This window comes from Uloborus diversus, chromosome 8 (genome assembly GCF_026930045.1).
Source record: "Uloborus diversus isolate 005 chromosome 8, Udiv.v.3.1, whole genome shotgun sequence".
Lineage (NCBI taxonomy): Eukaryota > Metazoa > Arthropoda > Arachnida > Araneae > Uloboridae > Uloborus > Uloborus diversus.
The window spans coordinates 86,529,429-86,554,230 of NC_072738.1; the positions used below are offsets into that span (position 1 = coordinate 86,529,429).

Below are 24,802 nucleotides of genomic sequence, written 5' to 3' on the forward strand. Positions count from 1 at the left end.
TTCGACACAATGAAGTATGAACAATAAATTCACCACATGGATTCAAATAATAAAGTTGTAAGGATTAATAGATCACAATTTTTATCACAATTAATGACAATTTTTCAATTATTCACAGTTTAATCATTAATTAATCAATTTAATATTAATTATTTCATAGTAATTTAGTTATCACAATTTGAGGTTGCGCTTGTCTACCTGATGACAGACTTTTACAAGTTGCAAGGTGCTGTGATCTCTTAATACGGACAGGTATCACGCTTCATTGGAAATGTTCAGCCAGTGCTTCGCTCCACTATTTTATTTGTGAACTACTTTTGAGTTAGAAGTTGCAAACTCAAATTTCGATATGTGCTCTTTTGATATAAAAGTGAATGAGTGGGTACCGGAGCAAATAAGGGATCAGTTCCACTTTGCTATAAAAGACCTGGCGAGAAATAAGGGGATGGATATACACTGTTTAGGTGGCAAAACCAATGTTTACGCATTTTTTAACAATAGATATAAATCACTTTGAGAAGAAAGAAATTCATAGATTGATAGGGCTTATATTAGAGATTCTGAAGATGAAAAAAAAGAATGTTTTTTCAAAAACGGATATAATTGGTTTTGAAAGTAAACTCTTCATACTTTGATATTTTCGATATTTATTTTTTCAAATACAGTATTTTCATTATAAAAATTATACTAATATTGTACATTTACCATTAAAAAAAAAAAGTTATGTACTATATTTTTAAGATGTGTTAATACATCATTAATATAACATTCCATTATTATTTTATATTCATAAAATTATTATCAATAATGTAACAATTTTAATTCATGTTAACCCTTAAAGCGGCCGTGACGTAAAATTCCTTCACCCAGCGATGTATCGAAGAGCGGCCGTGTCAGAAAATTTCGCCATGAAAATTCTGCTTCGAGAACGGCTGCGGCGTAAAATTCTGCCACCTGAAAGCTACTCTAAAAACGGCAGCGACATAAAATTTTGACTGTGCTTTCCCCTGTTCCAAATTTCGTGAGGGACAGCCGCTGACCAAGGGGGTGTTTCTCTTTCTATTCACTGAAGGGGTGTTGAGAGCTGACACTGCGGGGTGCTGACTCTCTTTTTCAGTCAGTGATATTTGAAATCGACGGACAATAGTTTTGTATTCACAAATGTTCGATTTAACTGTTTTTATTATCACAATTATTTTCTATTCGTTGTTACTTTATACATAGTTTCGAAGTTTGCTATTATTTTATTAAATTATTGTTTCAGTTGTTTAACGTACCATCGTCGAACATATCTGGATCAAAAGGGGGCTGATATGGTTCGGGAGGGGGAGGGGCTGATCTTCATTTCCCCCTTCTTAGTTTAGCTTATGCACCAGATTACGGCGAACTATGAATATGTTTCTCGAAAAACTATGTAAGTTAATTAATGAACTAAAAAATGTTTTTTTTTTCACTGGAATTTTTATACAAAAAGTACACCATCTTTAAGCATCGAATTTCTTCGTTACATTTCGTTTCATTCAAACTGAAACAAAGCTGGTTGCTGTCGAAATAAGTAAACCGTTTCGCGTGTACAATGACGATCGTTACTGTTGAAATTTCCATTTGGGCTTAATCTTTTATTTAACGATTCTGGTAAATAAACAAAAACGTATTTAAAAATATTTTAGAATTTAAAATAGTAAAAATATTTTCTGTAAAATATTCCTGCTGCAGATTTGTTACCGATGTTTTTATCATTTTACAGTTCTTTTAATACAACGGATTAATTTCCCATGTCATTTAGAAAAGAATAAAATACTTTGAAATTTGATTTGTGTTCTGGACCGCTGGCCTTCGAGGCTAGAACCTTGGTCAGCCACTACATTTTCTGAAACAATTTTGCCGAGTTTTCAGTTTAATTGGGGGGGGGGGGGGGACTGATGTTCATGCCCAGTTCTAATTTTCATCATACTCAGACCGCTTGGGTGTTAACTATGAATAAAAGCGACAGTTGGGGCAACGGCTAGTAAAAACTGGCCGCATAAAAAAAATACTATATCAAGGCGTACATAACGGTAACTTTGGTTCACAAAGTTATTTTTACTCATATTACCGATCACGGATTATTATTTAGTTTGTATATATCCAAACTTTTCCCAGACTTTCAGTTAAATATTAAAGTCAAATATTATGTTAAATTTAACCTTGTCTCATTACAAAAATATGGATATATATGTGACTAAATCCAAGAACAGAAATATAGTTGAATCTCCATAGTTCAAGATGAATGGGACTGGATCTACCTCGAAATATCTAAAACACGAATTATTAAAGTCAGAATTTCATTAAAGAAGATAAAAAGCTGTAAAAAAAATTTTAATATCCATGTGAACTATTATAATTTTTTTTGCATGAAAAATGCATTAAAATATTCTAACATTTAATATTACTGATAGTAGATTACATTGTGTAAAGAAAAATCCAGGGCTCCATGAAAAAAGTAAACATTAATAAGGGTTCCACCTCTACTCATCAAAAAAAAAAATCAAGCAACGCTGTCTTAGAATGAAGATATGACTTAATGAGTGCCCACAGAAATGGTTGCCACTTGTTACTATTTTTTATTAAAAATTACATTTATAAAAAATTAGGAGGTTCGAGTTCTCATGTAAATGTTTCAACTCATGTAAATGTTACACAGGGGCCCAGATATGCTTTTTCTAGTATTCGCTTTCAATTTTTGTCTTCTTCTCTTTTTCTTTTTTCCTATATAATCGAAAAAGGAGCTTCAATGAATGATTATTTATCAAAGCTAAATGCTTATTTATTATATATGAATTATTTTGCGATGCAGGTCATCTATGTGCAAGATTTATTCAAGACTCATTGGCATGTATTTATTAACAATATATAAATTTCAATATTTTTATCGTGAGGAGGGGAGTCATTTTTCATTTTTGTTCTGGGGGACAAAACCACTTGAGTCGGCCCTGCTCCAAAATACGTGAACCTTTCATTGGAAATTTTTGCTTTACTAGTATGGATACCTTTAATTGCACGATCTTAATTGTTTTTCATATTCAACATTTAACAATTAAAAAAAAAATAGAGATAGGATTCTCAAAGTGGGTTGCTGTGGTACCCTATGGTGCCGCAGCGAGAGGTTTTAGTGGTGTGAAAATGGTGGTATCAAAATGGTGGCTTGATATTGAAATGTTAAAAGCTTGGTTGATAGTCCAGTCTCAGCTTCGCGCCATTTCCTACCCCAAGGACACCTTGCGGGTATACCTGACCCTGACACTTGCACCCCATAACGCCATAGCAAACGAGCTAGAGTACTCCATTGTTTCGTTTGCAAGACGAAACGAGAAAGGGGAAGTCCTCGGTATTGTCCTTCCACATGAATGCAGATCCCTTGAGCATCAGCTTAGATCATCAGAAGGGGGAAATCTTATTTTCAAGTTATTTTCATAAAGAACAGTGATTCAGCTGACTGATAAGAACATGTGCATTCAATAAAGTCAAACAACAAACTAAGATATGCTTTGGAGAGTTAGCAAAACTCATCCTTACATTACTGGAATTATAATATTTGTAGAACTTTGTTTTTCATAAAGAAAGAGTCATTGTTTTCACTTGAAAACCAATTTTTAAATAAGTAGGCTACTGAAACATCACATTCTTAGACATATATTTTTGAACCTTATGTTACTATAGGAATTGCGATGCTGAACAAATAGGTGTAACAAATGGAAAACAGAACGGAATAAAGTTAAGCTAATGACTTGGTAGAATATAATGTTATTGGAGTGTATTAATTTTAAATGATATTCTTCAGTAAAACAGAAAGAGCGAAGAGTGGTGCGAAAAAATCAAAACAATTATTTTCGAGTGAATGTAGCACGGAGAAGTTGCGATTGGTGAACGCAACGGCTTAAAAAATAAGTTATTTTGAAATTGCATGCTTTTGACAGCCGAACGAGCCTTAAAAATTCGAAAACGCGGAGAGTTTTGCCGGTTTTTGGAATTTTTTTCAAAATTTTGCATCTTTTTTTTTTTTTCTTTAAGTGCTATAAACCCTGAAACGTTGCAATTGGTGAACACTTAATTTTTGTAAAAAGATAATGAAATTGAATATTATAATCCAATCCACAACTAAACAGAAAATTCCGAAATGGAAGAATTCCACCATTTCTTCATAATTAAAAAAAAAAACCCTTCATTTTTATTTTAAAAATACTATAAGACCAGAGAGTTCCAGTTATTGATGAAGAATTGAAGCGGAAAAGAAAATTGAAATCTGATATCAAAGCCGGTAACGTTCCTGAAAATTTGAAAAATATGCAAAATTTCATTGTTTCTTTGGGATTTTTAACGAACACTTAATGGAATTACCAAAAACCACAATAATTTGCGCATTTACTTTTTTTCAAAATTTAAAAACAAAAAGAAAAACTATCATTTGATGAAGACAGAATCTTCTTTCTCTTCAATCTTGAAGAAAAGTAGTCTTTCATCTTAAAGTATGCTTTTAACAAAAGACAATAATGTTACTTGTTTTCTATCTTAGGATTTCAATCAATTATTTTTTCAATACAGTTTTAAAATGTTATGAAACAGTGAGAAACAAACGTATGTAAGATCCAAAATTTTAAAATTTGGCGATAATCAGTAGAAATGGTAGGAGAACCTCGTTTCTGTTTTGGGGCAAGAGATAGAACTCGAAGTTCTGGCTAGTGCTGCTAAACAGCATAGTTTAGAAAAAAATCAATTAAAAGTCTATCTAGAATCTAAAGTTTAAACGTGTTTTACTCGAAACTTTAAAAGTCAACTTACATCCCTTCTTACAGCTTCTTGCTGCCTCATATTTTGCAACTACAAATCTAAATAAATTTACGCTGTACGATGAATATTCACGTTTATATAGTCATGTAAATTATGAAATACAAGAAATGAAAGCATTTTTGACTTCGTTGTTACGTGGTTTTAACAGTGCACGCAGTGAGATGACTGCTATAAATACGTTTACAGACAAGAAAAACGAATCGAGGGGATAGGGGCTTAGATCATTGAGATGGTCTAAAAATAATGGGGGGTGGCCGCCGGACACCATTGCGGACCCCATTGCGTTCGCCACGATACTGCCACTGATGAACATTTACGTAAATGTATGACTATATGTGTAATTTCTTTTTTATTAAATTAAAAAATTTTTACTATTGCAAGGTAGTCCTAAAGTAGAAGATGGAGAACTTGTAAACACATAACAACCGCCGCTCATGTGAGCTGTTCCGGTATCTTTTTTAAAACATGAATGTTAGGTTATTATTAATTTTTGAGAAAAAAATATTATAATTTATTATTATTTTTTGTACTGTCGATTCAGAAAGTATAGTTAAGTATTTCTTTATTTCTTGTTACTACATAATTAGTCAAGAATTTTGTGCTATAGAACAGCTACAGGGAGGCCAGATTACCCCATAAAAGTCAGAAAACTTGAGCTTCTCCTCAGAATTTTTAGGGAGCCATAAAATAAATAAAAAACTGTGATTAACAATTACAGTTTCTGCTTTTAAAAGCATTTTTAAAGAGATTGCTAACGTTGCCGCATGCTAAATAAAAATGTTTGGAAGAAATAAATAATAATAAAAGGTGAGGATACATTTAATAAAATGTGGTCACGAGTTATGTTTTCTGGCATAGGATTTGTTCAACTCTGTTATAATGCTCATTTATGTCATTTTTTTTTTTTTTTTGTGAAGTGTTAAATTTGATTTAAACGTTTTACTACGTTATTCGTCGAGCATTGCAGTACAACATGTGTAATGTACGAAATTTCAATTCGCTGGGAAGGTGGAATAAACTTTATTGAATTTTACTGGATCACTTTTGTAAATATTACTAGTAGCACAAATAAGTTTTGCATCAATGTGCATAGAATTTTCGAAAAATTTCCAAAAGCTAAAAATGAGGGCCTTGAAATGAGACCGAGTTTTCCCTAATTTTAAAGGCTAATCTAGTCCTGACTACAGGAAATAAAAAGGCACGAAACATTTTAACTAAACACGAAACATTAACAAAAAATCCAGTTTAAAATCATTTAAAAACATTAATAACCTGTGTGAAACCTAATAGCAATGTATAATAAAAATAATCTTAACACAATAAAATATTTCTTGGGCTGTGCAGTCTTATAGGTTCTTTTTCGTTTGTGTCCAGCGATTGGAACGAAACTTTCAAATTTAACAGTGAGCATTGTTATGTAATTCATTTTTTTTTTTTTTTTTTTGTATTTGACACATTACAGTACAATTTAAACTAACAAAGTACTAGTCGGAGGAGTCGAGTCGGAAGGAAAATGTTCGTCTCCGACTCCTGGAATTTGAATCGTCCAACTTCGACGCCGGCTTTTTTTTTATTTATTTATTTTCAATTCCTTCCCTTCCCTCAAGGGAAAGGATTATATATTTTATCGGATCTTTTTCGGATTCACCGCGCCAACACTTATTTGAATTTACCGAACACCCTCAAGTTTCCTCTGAAGCTACGGGCGCCGGCTTGTTCAAGGAATACATTCGTTTTACTAGTTATTATTTTTATTTGAAAGGGATTACTTTAGGCAACAAATCCGTTTGATGACAGTTGCTATTAGTTAAAGAGAGTACAAAAACAAGCAAACTAGGGGACGGCGTAAATAGCTATTACAGAAAGTATGATAAACAATCAAGTCTGCTGGTTGCCAAGACGGCTGGTTGCCATTTTGTTATTAGTAGGCCTATATACTTGTAATCGAACTAATTTGTGGTAAATTATTTAAAAAATGCAAGGAAAGTCGGTAAATATTATTGAAAAAAGAAGCCCGGAGTCAGAGTAGGCCTGTTTTGAATGACTCCGAATCCTTTACCCCAAAATAAGCCCGACTCCGACTCCACAGTCCTGGTATAGGTCACAAACTCTTCAATGTAATTCTTTGAAATATGATGATTGTCCTCTGTTTTTTTTTAAATCTTGTTCGTATGTGCCCCAGGCTTGACGATATTCCGCCACAATCGGAGCACATTTGAACAATTGAAGCCTTTTCTTTTTTTTTTCAAACACCATAAAGTGAATAGATTTTCTTTCAAAATCTCATAAAGATCATGACTCAAAGAAAATACTTCTATCATTAGAACACTTTTGCCCTGAGAAATTCATAACGTTCTTTGAAAAAAAAAAAAAAGAAACGAGGAAAAAATTCCCCATAGGTACCTTTTTCACCTATACTCATAAGATATTGATTTTTGGTAAGACTGAACTAAACAATTGCTAAGCAAACAATTGAATAGGAATAAACATTTGTTGCGTAGTAGGTACTGAACAAATTTAAATTTTGCATGTGCCCAAACATAAACTGACTTTTTGAAAAGGAATTTTAATATGTAATTTCTGCAGCAAAAGTTGAAGACCGTATTGCGAAATAATATTCCTGAAGTGCGAAGAAAAATTTAGTTCCTACTGCTACAAAATGAAGCAGGCAGCTCGAAATTGAGAACATTCCTTGTTCAGCAAACCACAACAAAACGGAAAAATCCAGATAACGTGTATTTGAATAGCTAAAAGGATTCAAATCTCCAAGGAACAGGGCGAGACCAGTGCATTGAACTGTCAATTTGGGTTCCACCTTGATGAGAAAGTAGGGGGGGTTGACAACAAGGTAGCTGGCATTTTTGGAGCACGTGCGTGTGGATGCGATGTGTCCAAATAGAGCAAATTCTTTACAGTGGGTCAGACATTTTTGACTAGTTTAGTGGGAGAGGGGCGTTCAACTTTAAGGGTTAAAAGTGCCAAATTAAATATTAAATGTTGTTCAAAAAAAAAAACGTCTTATGGCAGCACCGATTAATGCATATTTTTTATTACTGAATCATATAACTGTGTAAAAGTATCTAATCTAAGAAAAATGAGTAAAACAGTAATCGCTAAAATAACTTCTTTAAAATTGATAAAAATTAGAGACGTACCGAGTAGCACTTTGGCCGAGTAGCCGAGTACCGAGTACTCGGCCTTTCACTACTCGGCCGAGTACCGAGTTACCGAGTACTCGGCTTTTCACTACTCGGCCGAGTTACCGAGTACCAATTATGTTTTAAGAAGAACCACCGACACACATGTGATGAATTTTGAACTTATTGGAATAGTAGTATAGACCTCCTTGTCCATATAATAGTTTTTAAAACTAAAATTCATGCTGAAATTCAATTACGCAATATATAAACAATTTTGTTTGTGTCAAAAATTTTACAAAAAAATTATTTTTAAAATTAAAAATAAATAAATAAAAGGTATGATTAATCAAGTTGGAATTAAAACAAATTACAGTAAAATCCCTCTAATGCGGACACTAACAGGACAATTTTTTTGTCTGCAATAGAGGTGTCCGCAGGACAGGGGTTTAATAATGTTATTTGCATTGGAACTGGGGAATTAAAAATTGTCAGCATAAGAAGGATGTTCGCCTTTGAGGGGTGTCCGTTAGGAGGGGTTTCACTGTATACCAATCAATTATAGTTTTAGTCCGCCAAACATAAATAATTTTAATATAACAAATGAGCAGGAACACTGCAGACACATGTTTCTGCCCCCCCCCCCAGTTACAAGGAACGTCTTTTTCAGTGCATAACATGTGAGCTAAAGAATGTAAAGACATTCGACAAAAAAAATCCGACTCTTGTCGGCCTTAAATCCACGAGCTCCCATTTTGTGCATTGAAAAAGGAATTCCTTGTAACACCAAAACATGTGCCTGCAGTGTTCCTGCACTGTGCTTTTAACGTTATTTTATTTCTTTTTATTTTTTAAGCAAAGGTATTATTATATTTTTTATAACTAGTTTTTGTTTGGAGCAAAAATCCATTTTTAACATAAAAATTCCATATTTTCTATTCTTACCTTTTTTGCATATTTTTTAATGAATAAGTTTTATTAATTTTGGGGACATTGAAGCATTACAAACTTCATTATTCTCAAAATTTAAATTTGACTTATAAATTTTAATTGTAAATGATTGCAGAATATAATGCTTGCACTTTTTCTAAAATAAATTTTAGTATCTGTCTTGGACAATATTAAATTTTTTGCAACTACTCGGTATTGGCCGAGTATCTGATCAGAATTTGACCGAGTACGGAGTACTCAGCAAATTGGCCGAGTGCCGAGTAGTTACCGAGTACTCGGTACGTCTCTAATAAAAATGAAAAATAAGGTACCAGATATAAATACTGAAAGAAACCTACATATAGTTTTAATAATAATGTAAGAAAATAAGGAGTGTTTTGAGGGTGCATTTACTATTTTGAGGACTTTCGTGCCGATTGAAAATATTAGATAGATACCAAAATATCCGATATTTACGATATTTTCAAAAATATCATGATATTTTAAAACCCTGCCGAGGACTCACAGTTCCTGTAACCACTGTGACTTAGCTAGATCCGGAGTCCTCGGGCTACTGCATACCTGACTGCATGCGTTCTACATTGATGCGGAACTCATGCAGTCAAATAATGTACATAAAAAGGAAAATACATTTCAATATAGGGTACATAAAATTTGTTTACACTGCAGATAAGATCACTACTTTGAGCACTACAACATATTCAATCACTGAAGCATTATCCAAATCAATGAAACATGCACACACCTTTGAGGCCAGCAGGTTGTATGAGGAAAATATTCCAACTTTAAAACATATAACAAGTCTGAGCTAGCAGCATGAGGCAACTCTGTAGCCGATACTGCAGAGGTGACAGCTATACGAGCTACAGAAGAACTGAAGTCTAGGGTAAGAAGTGATTTCTTAGGATCCGATTCTTCTGCATTTTCAAAAATGTATAGTTCATTGTTCTTGATCCTCAAATATCGCCTGTCCCATCCTTGTTTGTTGGCTCTGGAAAATAAATAAATGAATGTCTTTACCAAATGCCCATTTTTTTTTTTTTTTTTACTGATGGACAGTCATAGCATACATTTTAACAAAAATCAAGGTACGTAAATGTTTTTAATAAAAACTCACAACTGGTATTCAATTGAAAATTTGAGTAAATTCCACACATGTATTAAAATTTCGATACATTTTCAGGAGAGTAAAAATGAATAAAATAACCTACATAAGATAGACAATGCTTCAAGCTTAATAATTTCTTCGTCATGTGCAAAAGTCATACAAATAGTAAATTTAGATTTAATCCAAAACTATCACCTTTTTTTTTTTTTAATTTTTGCAACTGAATAAAGGAACAGTCCCATAGCTTGCTTATTAGGATGAGGGGAAGCCTGGCTAGTGTTGTTTTTTAATAGCTAAACTATCCTCCCGTAAAATTAGTCACAAAGACTTGATTTAATTTACGTTTGGATTAAAAACATTATTTTATCCAAATACAAATACAAAAGTGACGACCAGCAACAAGCTCTGGGCCCAGCTAGACTGGTCCTAGTCAATTTACAATCCCCAGTGAAGATCAATGGCTCTCTTAAAACTATCTACTCCCTTGCTCATTACCACCTCTTCCGGTAAACTGTTCCAAGGTTCCACTACCCTGCTAAAATAATAATTTTTTATAACATCCATGTTAGCCTGAGATTTAAATACAGGGTGGCGACAGGAACTGTGAAAAAAAGTTCCCTGACTTTTCCCTGATTTCCCTGATTAAGTTCACTAAATTTCCCTGATTTACGTTACCAATGATAATGGTTTTCTTTCTTTGCTCTACTTGAAATCCATTGTATGTTTGTATAAAATGCAGTATTTTAAACGTTTTAAGTTGTGTAAAGTTGTTGAACTAAAGATATATTTTAAAAAGATGCTACTTTTTTAATAAAATGGTTAAAAAAAACATATCAAGTCAATTTTTTTAGGGAAAAAAAGCCTACAAAACAGCATATTCAATTTTTCTACATGGAAAATTATAGAAAATTAAAAAAAAAAAAAAATACTTTCCTTCCAGAAACCACTTGGCATAAGAATTTTAAGAAACTATTAAAATTACTCTTTAAAACATATGTGTATTTATGATAGAACTAAAAAGCAATTGAAATTATTTTGAACTAAATTTTCAAACAGTATAATAACTGTTGCAAGAATAACAAGTAATAGTGAAATAATAGAAGTAATGTAGTTATTCTTATATAACTAATTGAGATATTTATGCAAAACAGATGAAACCATTTGACATCCATTCATAGGGAGCTTTTCTCTAATCAAGAACATAGGTTTTAATGAATAAATACAGCATTTTAACAATAAAAAAATAAAGATATTTACTTAAGTGCACAAGTTCACTCTATTTCAAATGATTTCAGTATGTATCGAAAAAAAATCTTAGATTCCTTTCGTAAGAAAGAACTTGAAAATGAGAGAAAAAAAAAAAAAAGAAGATAATTTTAAAATATATAAAAGAAGAATACAACTTGGTTATAAAATTAAAGAATCACTTAAGTCTGAAGAAAAGAAAACCTTTATAATCTGCGGTGACAACAAATAGTATAACGGCAAAAACAAAAGTTTTTTTAATTGAAAGTTCAATTTTAGCAATTAAATTTAAAACGCGAGGAAGTAATAACTTTTAAGCTTTTCTAGTAGTAATACGAAAATCAAAGATTTCTTCTTGAAATCATGATTACAGTATGCTAATTACTTCGAGACAACGGAATACAGGCAAAGGAGCTAAGGCATTAATGAAGGCTTCCTCTTTGCCTGTATGGTTGTTTATTTTACATAGCATTGGAAGCGTAAAAGGAAATTTCAAGCTAGGTAAAATAAACAACCTAACAGACACAGAAGCAATCCTAGGAAGTTCATCCTGTGGTTAATAAGTAAGATTCAATGACGTTGAGGAAAAAAGATGCACAAATATGCGGCAGCGTTTAATCGCACCTCATTAATTTTACTTTGTTTTTTTTTTTGAAACCAGGGTTCATACTCTATTTCGATTAAAAAATTCCATGACTTTTCCAAGACTTTTTCATGACTTCAATAAAAATGTTCATGACCTTTTTATACGAAGAGAATAGCACTATTTAATATAAAACTTGCCGATTTCTGGAAATGAGCATTAGCAAAACTTCTACATGAATGCCACTGCCTCAATGAAGCACTTACTCATGGCGGAAAAAATATCAGTATACACTTAAAAACTAAACTATTCTTATTTGCCTTCATCATATAAATTTAAGTAAAGTAAAAATGCAATGAATCGAATATGATGATGCTTAAATGTAATATGTTTGTTATAAACAGGCAGACTGATAATGAATGGGAAAAAGGTTGCTTTAAACGTTGCCTTTTAGAGTCAATAGTGCATTTAATCATCCACATAACTTGACAGTATTTTGGTTCTGTAAAGTAAAGCCACATAATTTAGTTCTTTATGTTTCAAAACCAGATATTTGTGTAAAAAAAACATTCAGTACTGAACAAATCCTCTGATTCAAAAGTACTTGCTTTGTTTATTTATTTGCACATTTTCAAATGTATATAAATTAATAGGTCCAGAAATTCCAGAACATAATATTTGAGTCCTGACATTGAACGTAGCAATGGTCCGCATGGATTAGTTTAGCAGGCCGTGTGTATGGGCGCTAATGTTTAGAGTATTAGAATTCCCCTTTTTCTGTCTTCTATTGCCTGACTAAAGAACTTTATTCTCTACTAGTGGTACCCGCACGGCTTTGCCCGTAATAGAAAAATTAAAAGGTCTTTTGGTTCGCCTGTATATTTACAAATAATGTATGGTAAATTTTCTCTCCAATTGGCTTGTACCCACGTTATGGTTCCACGTTATGATAATTTCGTATCTCGCCAATTGACTTGTGCCATGTTACGGTTTCATGTTATGATAATTTCTCGTCCATCTTATGATAGTTTTGTTCTTAAAATTGGAATAGAAAACGAACCACATCGAATTTTCGAAACATCGCTTCGAGGTGCACATTCTCATGCTACAAACTAACTTTGTGCCAAATTTCATGAAAATCGGTCTAGGCGTTATGCGCGTCCACAGAGATAAAGGCATCCTCTGGATATCCAGACAGAGAGACTTTCAGCTTTATTATTAGTAAAGAAAATCTTCAACAAATTAACATAAACTCTGATAAATTTAACAATAAAGTTTTTAAGGGTGATAGAAACGAGCTTTTATGCAATTGAATTGTGTTTTTTGAGTGGGTGTGGCAAAATCAGGAAAGTGCAAGTTCGCTACTACAGAATATAAAACATAAGAAATGTTGAAAATAATAGTAAATTCAAAATGAGTTATGCTCAAGCAGTAAAATCACCTGACAAATAAAGGCAAGTGGGTGTGACAGAAGTGGATGTAATGAGATTTCAAAATTCAGATTTGACTTTAAGATCGTTCAATTCTCCACTTTTAATAGCTTTTATGTGTTATATTGTTATATCACTCAAGATTTCTAATGCTCTTTTAGATACTGTTACTTTATCTTTGTCCAGGACATTTTTCCATGACTTGAAATAAATTTCCATGACCTTCAGTGAAAATTTCAATTTTCCATGACTTTTCCAGGTCTGAAATTTTCTTATTTTTTTTCCATGACTTTCCAGGATTTCCATGACCCGTACGAACCCTGTGAAACAGATAATTGGCGGAAAATGCGTAGGGAATTAGGGTACTTAATTTCGTAAAGCAAAAAAAAAATTTTTTTTCTTCATAAAATCAATTTTCCCTGATATTTTGTTATTTTTTCAAATTTCCCTGATATTTCCCTGACTTTTCCCTGATTAATAAAGTTCCCTGACTTTTCCCTGATCTCCCTGATTTCCCTGATCTGTCGCCACCCTGAAATAGCTTAAAACAATGACCCCTTGTCCTGTTTTCAGTGCTAAAAATCAGCCCCGTAACATCTTTCATTTTAATAAATTTAAACAACTGAATCATGTCCCCTCGGTATCTTCTTTGCTCAAGACTATACATTGCAAATGAAATCCTTCTCAGACTCATCCTTCCCCTTAAACAAGCAGAACATCTGACATAGGTCACAAGAAATCCACTTGTCCCTTTTACCACTTTTAACCTCCTTCATTATGCATATAACCCCCATACTAGCTCAAAATGATACACTTAAAATTCAATACAAAAATGCAAAATTGAAGAAATAAAACTAATTATTAGAATTAGAAAGCATTAGAAGTAAAAGGTACAAAAATTTCAAAATCCTAAGACAAGCAGTAAATTAAAATAAAAAAGTTACACAATCGTAGTCTAAATGAGAAATTCCATTTATTAGCCTTGTAGCTCGCCTTTGAACCCTTTCCAATGCATTAATGTCTTTCTTAAGATAAGGAGACCAAAACTGAACAGCATACTCCAAATGAGGTCTTACCAAACTTCTATATAAGGGCAGAAGAACTTCTTTAGATTTGTTCGAAATAGATCTATTGATAAACCCAAGCATCTTATTGTCCTTGTAACTAGCAATGCTGCATTGTTGACTAAACTTTAAATCCTGACTTATTAAGACCCCCAGATCAGTAACTTTGTCTGCCTGACTAATGACTGAACCTTGCAAATGATATCTTGTACGCTTATTTCCATGCCCTAAATGTAGCACTTGACATTTCCCAACATTAACAGCCATACCCCATTTATCAGCCCACTCCGTAATATGATCTAGATCCTCTTGCAGCTGTTTTGCTTGTACTTCATTTTCTACATTCCCCATAATTATTCTTCCTCTTTTTCCTACATTACAATTTCATGTGAGTTGGAATGAATATCAGAATAATTCAAATTTTACCATGAAAATGGAAATCATGAGAATTAGGGAAACTAGGATGCAAAACTAATTTGGGAATTTTTAAGAGAAGAAATTGAAAGAACCCTCCTTAACAAAGAGAATCGCAGCTAGAAGTTATTTCTAGCTGCGGTCTTGTAGCTGAACCCAGCACTTTGCCCACAGAAAACATAATTCAGCTGATTAATATTAATAAAACAGAAATTGATGATAAGCTATATTTTTGCAGCATAGACAGACCCAGATGTCACTGTTTCAAACTTTTCAAATCATGGGCCAAAATCTGGAAAAATTACTATAATAGGGTTTTAAACAATTGTAGAATAGTTTACCAGAAGCAGTTGTTAATTCAGTGGGATATAGCTTTCTAAGAAAGCTTGTGATCTTTAGTTGGGGCAAATAAAGTGACTAGAACCAATCTAGCTTGGTTTAGAGTTGCTGATCATCATTTTAGTACTGTTTTTTCTTGTGTATTATCTGTTAAAAAGTTTAAAATTAATGAAGTGCAGATATATGCTGCCACAGATTATTTGTGCTTTTTCTTTTCTCAACGCCAATGCATTAAATCGCAATTTACGGCAGGATTCGACAATAGAGACTGCTTCACTGCCTGTAGAGTTGTTAATTTTATGTAGCTTGAATTTTCCTCATGTGGGATTCAGGCTGTGTAAAATAAACAACCATACAGTCAAGGAAGAAGTTTTCATTTGTACAAGATTAGACAGTTTGCATCTTAGTATAGAGTCTTTGCCTTTAAGTAGTTAGCATACTAGAATCACTATTTCAAAAAGAAATCATTATTTTTTAGATTGATTTTTATTATACCTTAAAAGTTACTTCTTTACATTTTTAATTTGGTTGCTAAAATTATATGTTAAATCAAAATAACTTCTTTTTTTAAAAAATGTATTATTGGCAGATTATACGCCGCTGAGGATAACATGTAAGAAAGTACGGTATTTGCTTTCAATCGGAACATTACTGAATACTTTGATGGAATTTCGCTTTTTATATTCTGAAAGATCCTCTCAGCTTTTTAAATGTTTTCAGGGTTATGTGATATGCACAGCATAAATTCTTAATGTTTTTAGAAAAACTTTCTTTCGCGTGTCTGACAACCTTTGAGAGTGAATGTATATTAGGGTCAGTCGACTTTTACTTTCTTTAAAAATTGAAATCAACTGGATTGGTGAAATTCGTACTATTTTCACAATTCTGATATATCAACTCTTTAAAGCAGAATTGAGGCAGTGAGAAGCATAGGGATGTAAGTGGACATTTTCAAAATTTGAGTAAAAAGACTTTAAACATAAGTCCCTAAGTAATCTTTCATTGATTTTTTCCCCAAATCATGCTGTACAGCAGCACTTACCAGGGCTACTAGTACTCTCTCTTGCCCCAAGACAGAGGAGAGGTTTACTTACCATTTGTACTGGTTATCTCCAAATTTTAATTTTGTCACTTACATCCCTTTACTTTTCGCTGAATTAATTGTAATTTAAAGCATTTTTAAAAATTAAAGGCAATTTAAACCTTTTTTCCTATAATTACAGTACATACTAGCTCTTCTGTACCAAGGATACCCCTTTTGTATCTATATGTAGAAAAAACACTATTTACTACTGAAAGTCACCTGTCATGAGAGATCTTTTCTGATAATTTGGAGGACAACACTTTTAGACAATTTTCAGAACATAGTTAATACAAATATACTTGGTCAACTCTAAGTTCATCGACATTGACTGTTTGCAGATGAACAGCAATTTTTTTTAACTTAACAATCACTAACTGCCAGTGTTGACTTATTCCTAGTGATCCGATTGCAAGTAAATCCATGGTAAACAGCTGACTTGTTTTCAAATAATGCAATATGCTTTTCTCATTATACCATCTTCTGATGATAAACGACTGAGGAAACCGTTTTCTAGTTCATGCAATATCACTACAGGATCATCCACTTAAATTCTTTTGTCAGAAAGGCTAGTTTTTTTAGCTAGCCAACAAGAACTTTAGCATTATTGGACAATGTTTGACACTGAACTAGCCAGTAGTAACCAACTGAAATTAAGACTGCTGATGTTTTAAAATAAGTGCCACCATATAATTATTTCAGTTCATTCGGAGAAAACTCGGGCATTGTTCATACGTGTGCGCTTTTCATCCAGTCACTATGAACGAAAAGTGCAATATATGTATATACATATATATACATACATATTGCTGCATCAGAGCAACAGCAGGGTTCATACACTTTTGGTTAAAAAAAGTTCCCTGACTTTTCCAGGTTTTCCAGGTTGTTTTTTAGAAAATTCCAGGTTACTCGCTTCATTAAAAATTTAAGTTTAAATAGTAATATTTTCAAAATAATTAAAATTGTTTAAAGTAGCAATGCAGAAGAACTGAAACTTCTCCCCTTAGATTTAAAAAAAAAAAAACTTGGATTTTTTTTTCCTTTGTTTTTTCTGTCAAAATTTTAAGTCTTTTTAGTGTTTTTTTTGATGTCACGCGTAATATTATAGCGTTTTGCTGTAGTCCTGCAGCAACCTTTTAGCATCCACTTTTGGTTTACAATACTTTTTATTTTCTTATAAGTAGGTTACACAAAACATATTGAGCAAAATGCAAAGCTAAATTTTAGTATAAATATGGTTAACTTGTTGCATCAATTGGCATACCATGTAATGCATAGTAACAAAAATCAACATCCGCCGATCATAGGCCAATGCCAATAATCTTTTTTTTTTTTCACATATTAAAGGACGCTTACATTAAAATTTCAAATTTTCTTTTCCAGAAAGTATTAGTTAATTTTCAAAAATTCACAACTTTTTGCACATTTTAATGTTATTTTCAATGTTACTCATTGATATAAACATCCAATTCTGTTTCTGGAAGTTTAAGTCTACTTCCATTGTGCAAACGATCAAATATGGCGACAAAGTGAAAAATTTAAAATAATATGTAGATTTTTGAATTTGTAGTATAAAAGTAGTAATAAATAATTAATAATCCTTAAAAGGATACAATAAAAGCAAAATAGTCAGTATTTAGCACATAAGAGTCTAAATCAATTAAAACAAAAAAAAGTTATGAAGATTAAATTTTGCATTTTTCCAGAAAATAATTACAAATTATCCGGAAAAAAAAGGCACAATTTGTGTTGTTTTCAATAGTTTGCATTGCAATTAACATCCAATGCCGTTTTCGGGAACTTAGGCACTTAAAAAGTCTTGTGTACTTCCATCTTGGGAATGACCAAATATGGCGGCTATGCCCAAAAATAAGAAATAACTTTTTTAATTTGTCGCATGAAGACAATTAAAAAATAATTAATCTTCATGAAACTACAATTCATTGAAAAGTTTTTATCACATTTGCGTCCGAGGCAGTGAGGATAAGATTAAGTTTTAAGAACAAAATTTTTCATTTCTCAAGAAAATTATTTTAAATAACAATAGAAAAACAATTTGTAGACCATTTTTTGTTATTTTCATCAGTTTTCAATTAAAGAAAACATCCAATTCTGCTTTGTTTTTAGAAACTTAGGCATTTTAGGATCGTATCTACATCCATCTTGTGAATGACCAAAGATGGCGACTACGTTTCACACGTAGCTGAAATGATTTTCCGATCAAAAAAAAAAAAAAAAAAAAACTATTTTCTCCGATCGACCTTCCCCCATCTACAGGTTGTGCTTCCGAAGCAGTAAATTGTCTTCTCTCCTTTTGAGTTTGTGCATAATTGCTGTTCACCTGATTTTTTCTCCCTTGGGAACTACTGAAAAACGGCGGCTGCTGAAGATTTTTTGGGTCGCCACTTTTTTCATTGCTTTAAAATTGTTACAATTTTTTTTAAATACATCGATAAAAATGAAGATTAGATCTCATAAAACCAAGTTCCATGGGAAAAAATTGGGAAAAGAAAAATTTTGGGGACACATTTGGAAAATTCCCTGACATTTTTGACTATGTCATTTTCTATGATAATTCCAAGTTTTCCCGGAGCGTACGAACCCTGAACCGAATAGAATGTTGTGGCAACCCATCTAAAACTTTAGGCAGTAGAAAGAAATGCGTTCCCCTCACTGACTCCATGTAAGAAAATCTTCGCTCTTTTGGCGCATTTTTCGTTGTGAAGAAAAAAAAAAACGTTCATTTCTCGATCGCAGTTTTTAAGTGCCAGCGTCGGTTTAGATAAAAATTTACAATTTTTTTCGTGAAATCACAATAAAAACGAAGATTAGATCTCATGGTACTTAATTCCTTGGGAAAAAAATGGAAAAAAATTTTTTGGAGGACAAAATTTGAAAACTCCCTGACTTTTCCCTGACATTTTTGACAGTGTCATTTTCCCTGACAATTCCCGGTTTTCCCGGAATTCCCGGAGCGTACGAACCCTGAACAGTAAGACATCTAAGCTCAAGAATAACAGAAAGATAACCTATTGTTGCTTTGAGCTGACAATATATTGTTTGTAAAAATGTTAAAATGACAGTTAGATTGGTCTTATCAGCATTAGAAGTCCAGGAGATTTAAAAAAAATGCAAATTAATGCAATGCTTAAACACAAGAGGAGACACTGAAAATGATTAAAATTGAGAGAGAAATAATTAAAATAATGAAGTTTCGGCTGATTGATGTTAAAGACAAAATGTTGACAAGAAAACAGGCCCTCGCTGCAAGAGAAAAGTCTAATATTACTTAATTTCAACCAAAGATAAAAAAGAAATAAGTTATCAAGAAATAGGCAGTGAATGAAAATGCCGGACTGACCAACGTCTACACCCAAATCCATATAAAAATTAAAAGTAACTCTACATTTAAAAAAAAGTTATTCGTTGAATTCCATTCTATTCTATCAATTATTTTGCACTACAGTTTGCACTGATAGTTTGTAATCACCTGTTAACATATTACATAGTGTTTTAAATTTTTATTTATTGATTTTTTTTCGTAAATTTATAAATCACAAAAACATTTCCCATGCTAGAAATTATTGCAATTTACAAGAGCAACACCAAGGCAGAATATACTAGTAAATAAATATCTTTAATTTTGAAAAAAAGCTACCTACTTGGGCATCTTAATCCATCCTTCTGACAAGTCAGCTACATCAGCCTCAGAATCGCTTTTGGATGGGCAATCAACAACAGTCTTAAAATGTTGTAAAAATCCTGAAGGCAATCCACAAGTACTTGGCAGTGATGTAGCACAAGCACGATGACACACGATAGAGCAATCTATTAGAAAACAAACAGATATAAAATTTTGAACTGATTAAATACTAACCTCTTCTTTTTTTTTTTTTTTTTTTTTTTTAACTGAGCTAATTTTTGCAGACTTGCAAATTTTACCTTAAGTTTAAGTAGCAAATCTATTTGAAATTACATGCTACTATTAGAAATTATGATGAAATATTAGAAGGTTGGCATGTCTAAGAAAAGGAATTTTAGGACTTTTAGCCTAATGACCATTTTTACATGTAATAAGCTTTAGAACAAGTTATTTTAAGTTACTACTTACCTAGTGAATACTTTATAAGCTAGTTTCAGTTTTAACAAGTATTACATTCGTGTCTGCAACTAACCTTAGCATAAGTGAAGCTTTCCATGTTTTCGCTCCCCTAGCAGTCTTGCTGGAAGCCAATCCTCCCATGCCATCGCCGATGTGCGAGGTTGTGCTGCATGAGTTAATGATTGTCATGATGCTCCGTAATAGATTGACACATGCTTGCTTCTCATTGGTTGACTACTATGTTGGTGCGGCTCAATAGTTGATTCTCTATTGGTATATGCTAATGGGTTTATATCTGCTATTTAACAAACTTTTTCTTATTTTGTTGAGTTTTCAACTACTTCTTTGACCGCACTCTTACATTGGTTGCGTTCGACGAGCTCGACCGGGAGCGACCGGTTAGTTAATCACGTGACAGCTAATGATCACGTGCTCCAATCAACCAATCAACTCTTAGAATGGTAACCGCTGTGGTAACTGGTTGATCATAGAACGCTTCGGTTAGTAACCAGTTACTTACCGGTTGATCGGTGAGTTTCGTCGAACGCAACTATTGTTTCACTTTGTTGGTGTCTTGAATGCTTGTTTGCTTTTTAGCAACAATTCAAATGTTAAATTATTCTTAAGATAATAACATGATACCCTGCTATTCCGCTCTAGTTTGCATTGTATTTTATTGTCTTTAACTAATTAAACTAACAGGAAAAAAAATTGAATTATTTTAAAAATTCCTATGTTATAGTTTTGACTATTGACATTTAACAAGCAATGCTTGTTCCATTTGAACTAGGCAAACTTGTTGTTGAAAAATATTAGTCTGTATAGCAACTCAGGATTTTAATGGGTCACCAGTCATTAATTTCAGCATCATAAGGTTTTCTCTTTTCTTTTGGTGGATAAGTTAAACGGGGGGTAACTATACAATGTGATGTGAAAGATGCTTACAGTGGCTACCAAAAGTGTTCCTACACCTTGAAATTTTGTAGTAAAACCAAAATAACGCAAAACCAAATTCAAATATGAAGTCCATTTTTTTTTCACACCATTTCTATACCATTCTGAATAAAACCCAGTAGTTTTTTTTTAAATATTGCCAGATTTTATTTCTGAAATTTGTCAAAGAACGGAGAGACAGAGAAAAAATACGCCACAAAAGTCATCGTACACTGAAATATTTTCGAATAAATTCATAATTAAAATTATCATATTTGGTTTTTTTTTTATTATTTTTGCATTTTAATGACACTGTAAAGTCATTTGCCTTTAATTTTTTGTTTATTTACTCCCTAATATTCTGCTTATTATTTTTAAATGGCAGGTATGCTTAGAAAACAACAAACACGATTCGAAATTTGATTTTTTTTTCCCCTCACAGTAGCCAATAAATTGGTTTGAAACGTGTCTAAATTAGTTAATTTATACATTCTATAGTGAAGTGCTTGATAAAATGCTTTAAAGACAAGAATCGGATTGAAACCATGGTAAGAAAAGGTCAACTGGCAAAGTTAACAAAGCGTGATCGGAGGTTTACAGTTAAAAAAAATATGAAAAATACACATTTCAGTATTGAAAAAGTTTCTGCAGAATTAAATGAAACATTTTACGTTTAATTTTCACCTAAAATTGTTCGCCAAGTTCTCTGATTAGCTGGATTAAATGGGACCTCTTCCCGCAGAAATTTTCTTGTTCGAAAAACAGTATGTTTACGCTTTTCATCGTAAAATCAATGACAAATAAGCTCAAAACGTTTTGGAACAACGTCTTACTTATAGATGAAAATTAATTCAACAATTTGGGTTAAATTGTTGTATAATTGTAAATGGAAGAAAAAATGAGGAATTTAATCTTAAGAACTTAGTTAATCAGGACGGTGAAGGTGTTCTTGTGAGAGGGTGCATCTCATCATCAGGACTTGGAAATTTGGAATTTTTTTGATGAAACAATGAATCATGCTGTTCATTTAAATATTTTAAAAAACAATTTTAAACTAAATTGTCTGCCCAAAATTTGGTAATTGGGAACAACTTTGTTTTTTTATCAAGATAACAATAAGAAGCACACGTTTGCGTTTGGTGAATCAAAAATTGTCTTTAAGCTTAGAAATATCTTCTCAATCACCATATTTAAACTTAATGGAACATATTTGGAGATATCTGGTGGCTAGATTATGAAAATATACCATTGAAACGAAAAACGAATTAGAAACAGTAAGGCTTGAAGAGCGGGCTGAACGGTTATTAAGAAATTGCACAAAAAAGGAAAGAAAAAACAATGAAATCTATTCCCAGACGTTTAAAAGCTGTTGTTGCTACTGCATGATATTCTACTAAATAATAACTTAGTAAAAAGTTAGGTTATTTACTAATTTTTGACATTTTTTCAAAGTGTACGAAGACTTTGGCGAGATAAAATTTCCGGCACTTTTTGGTTTTTGATTTAAAAAAAAATAAGTTTCAATGTTTTATTAAAATTTTTCATGTGGTTTTGTTAAAAATAGATCATAGATCTCATAATAAAATATCTATTCCGAAATATTAATTCTAACCAATGGATAAGTGCCTATTTCGTTGAAAGTTGTAGGTGTACGAACAACTTTTGGGAGCCACTGTATATTTATGCACCTGTTTCAGAAACAGTTTACAAGAAACAATTACCCGGTTTCTTGTAAAGGGAAGAGGACAATTCCATGTCAGATCAATCAAAAAAATAAGTTTTTGACCTCATCATCTCAGATTTCAATGAAATTCGGCTGGAAGGACACAATTGACAATAGAAGTAAGCCTGCTATTTTTTTAGATTTTTATTTTGAAATGATCAAAATATCGTCCCCTCAAAGCAACAATAGAAGTCTGTAAAAAAACTCAAAATGTGTGAAATAAATAAACAGTGTGTTTTTACAAATGACTAAGTTCTCTCCGAATTACAGTAGAATGAAAAATAAAATATAAATGCAAAGCTAAGGAATACAACTTTCTATTGATACAATGCATGACTTTCCTACAACAGATTTAAGTTCCAAGGTCACTTCCGTGCCCTTGAGCCTGAACATCTCAAAACAACTTAAATCTGTCAAAAGAAAGTAATGTAACACAAAAGAAAGCTTAATTGTTTTGTTTTACAATGGTTTTTGAATTTTCATGCTACTATATTTAAGAAAGAAGTAACAGTCATTTCTAAAAACACTTTTTATTTTAAGCACATTTTTTAGTTATTTTAAAAGGCATAGATTTTGAACTATTTTTAAAAAGGTGATACAAAAATTGGAAGGATTACTTATCTTGTCATATGCATCCTTCATGCAAAATTTCATTGAAGCAGGAACGGTGAGGTTAAGAAGGTGATTGATCTGAGATGGAATTGCTGAAGGAATTTTTTTTTACTGCAAACTAAATAAAGCAATGTATAGCGTGCACCAAAGTGGACGATAGTGTTTCTACGAAATAGAAGGAAAATTGATTTGGATATAGTGGGTTCATGTTACAACACAATTTGACTTATACATAGTGGATATAACGTAATTTTTTCTCAAGTAATATAGCTTGGAGCTAATGTAACTATTCGCGCACAACAAGAATTTTTGGAAGCGTAAATATCTGCTTTTGTCATTAGCTACTAAATATTGGCATTGTGATTGAATTTTCATCCCTTTAGCATCACTGAAGGCACAGGGAAGGTCCCTAGGTTGTACCAGTCCAGTAAACCTTTTTTTGCTAGCATGTAGGAGTAAGAACTCCATATTTTCAATTCATCTTTATCATTTTATAAGAGTGAAGGTTAGTTAAACATTACGGTTCCGAAGCAAGCTGCTTCATCTAAAACTAGTGATGATAGGAAGTACTTTATGTCTCTCTCTCTTCCATTGATAATTCATTTTGTAAATCGGAATGGTATTTATGTTGAATAACATAGCTTTTTACAAAAAAAAAAAAAACACAGAATAATTGAAAAAATAGTTTCTTAAGTGAGAAACAGTAATATATAGATAAGGAAAGGTTCCAAACAGTTTGAGGGTTGCTTATGAGTATCTAAAATAATAGTGTACATTTATCACAGCATCATATATAAACCTTTATTTACAATGTGAAATTTTGATTTACGCAAGGGGTCTTGAAATGTATGTAAAGTAGAAGTTGTGACCCTTAACTGTGGCAGGTGTGTTTATACACAATGCTCAGCTAATGCATTAACAGCCTCAGTGTACAGTACATATACCCTCATCTGAAATACTATTGTTTGTATTAGGCTGCTTGAAGTAAAATCATTCTCAAAGCTTTAGAATGCAACATTTTGCCCGTGTGAAAAAAATAATGGCACTGCGGAGTGAATCTTGTACTTTTCCTCAACAAGTAAAGGGTAACAGAATAAAAAAATTGTTAACATATAAAAAAAAAATTTAACATAAAAAAATGTTAACATATATTTAAAACATATATATATAAAACATAATAATATATATATATAATAACATATATATAACATATATATAAATATAACATAATAACATATATATATATAAATATA

The 24,802-nt window shown here is 32.1% G+C and overlaps 1 protein-coding gene across 1 annotated transcript in view; it reads right to left on the reverse strand.

The window, feature by feature from the left end:
* Window positions 1–24,802, reverse strand: part of LOC129227452 (citron Rho-interacting kinase-like) — a 232,308-nt gene that overhangs the window by 32,619 nt on the left and 174,887 nt on the right. The window contains exons 29-30 of the mRNA XM_054862014.1: window positions 19,842–20,007; window positions 9,661–9,906 (exon numbers count right to left, since the gene is read on the reverse strand). Coding sequence (XP_054717989.1) covers window positions 9,661–9,906; window positions 19,842–20,007 — 412 coding nt within the window. The remainder of the gene's footprint in view (window positions 1–9,660; window positions 9,907–19,841; window positions 20,008–24,802) is intronic.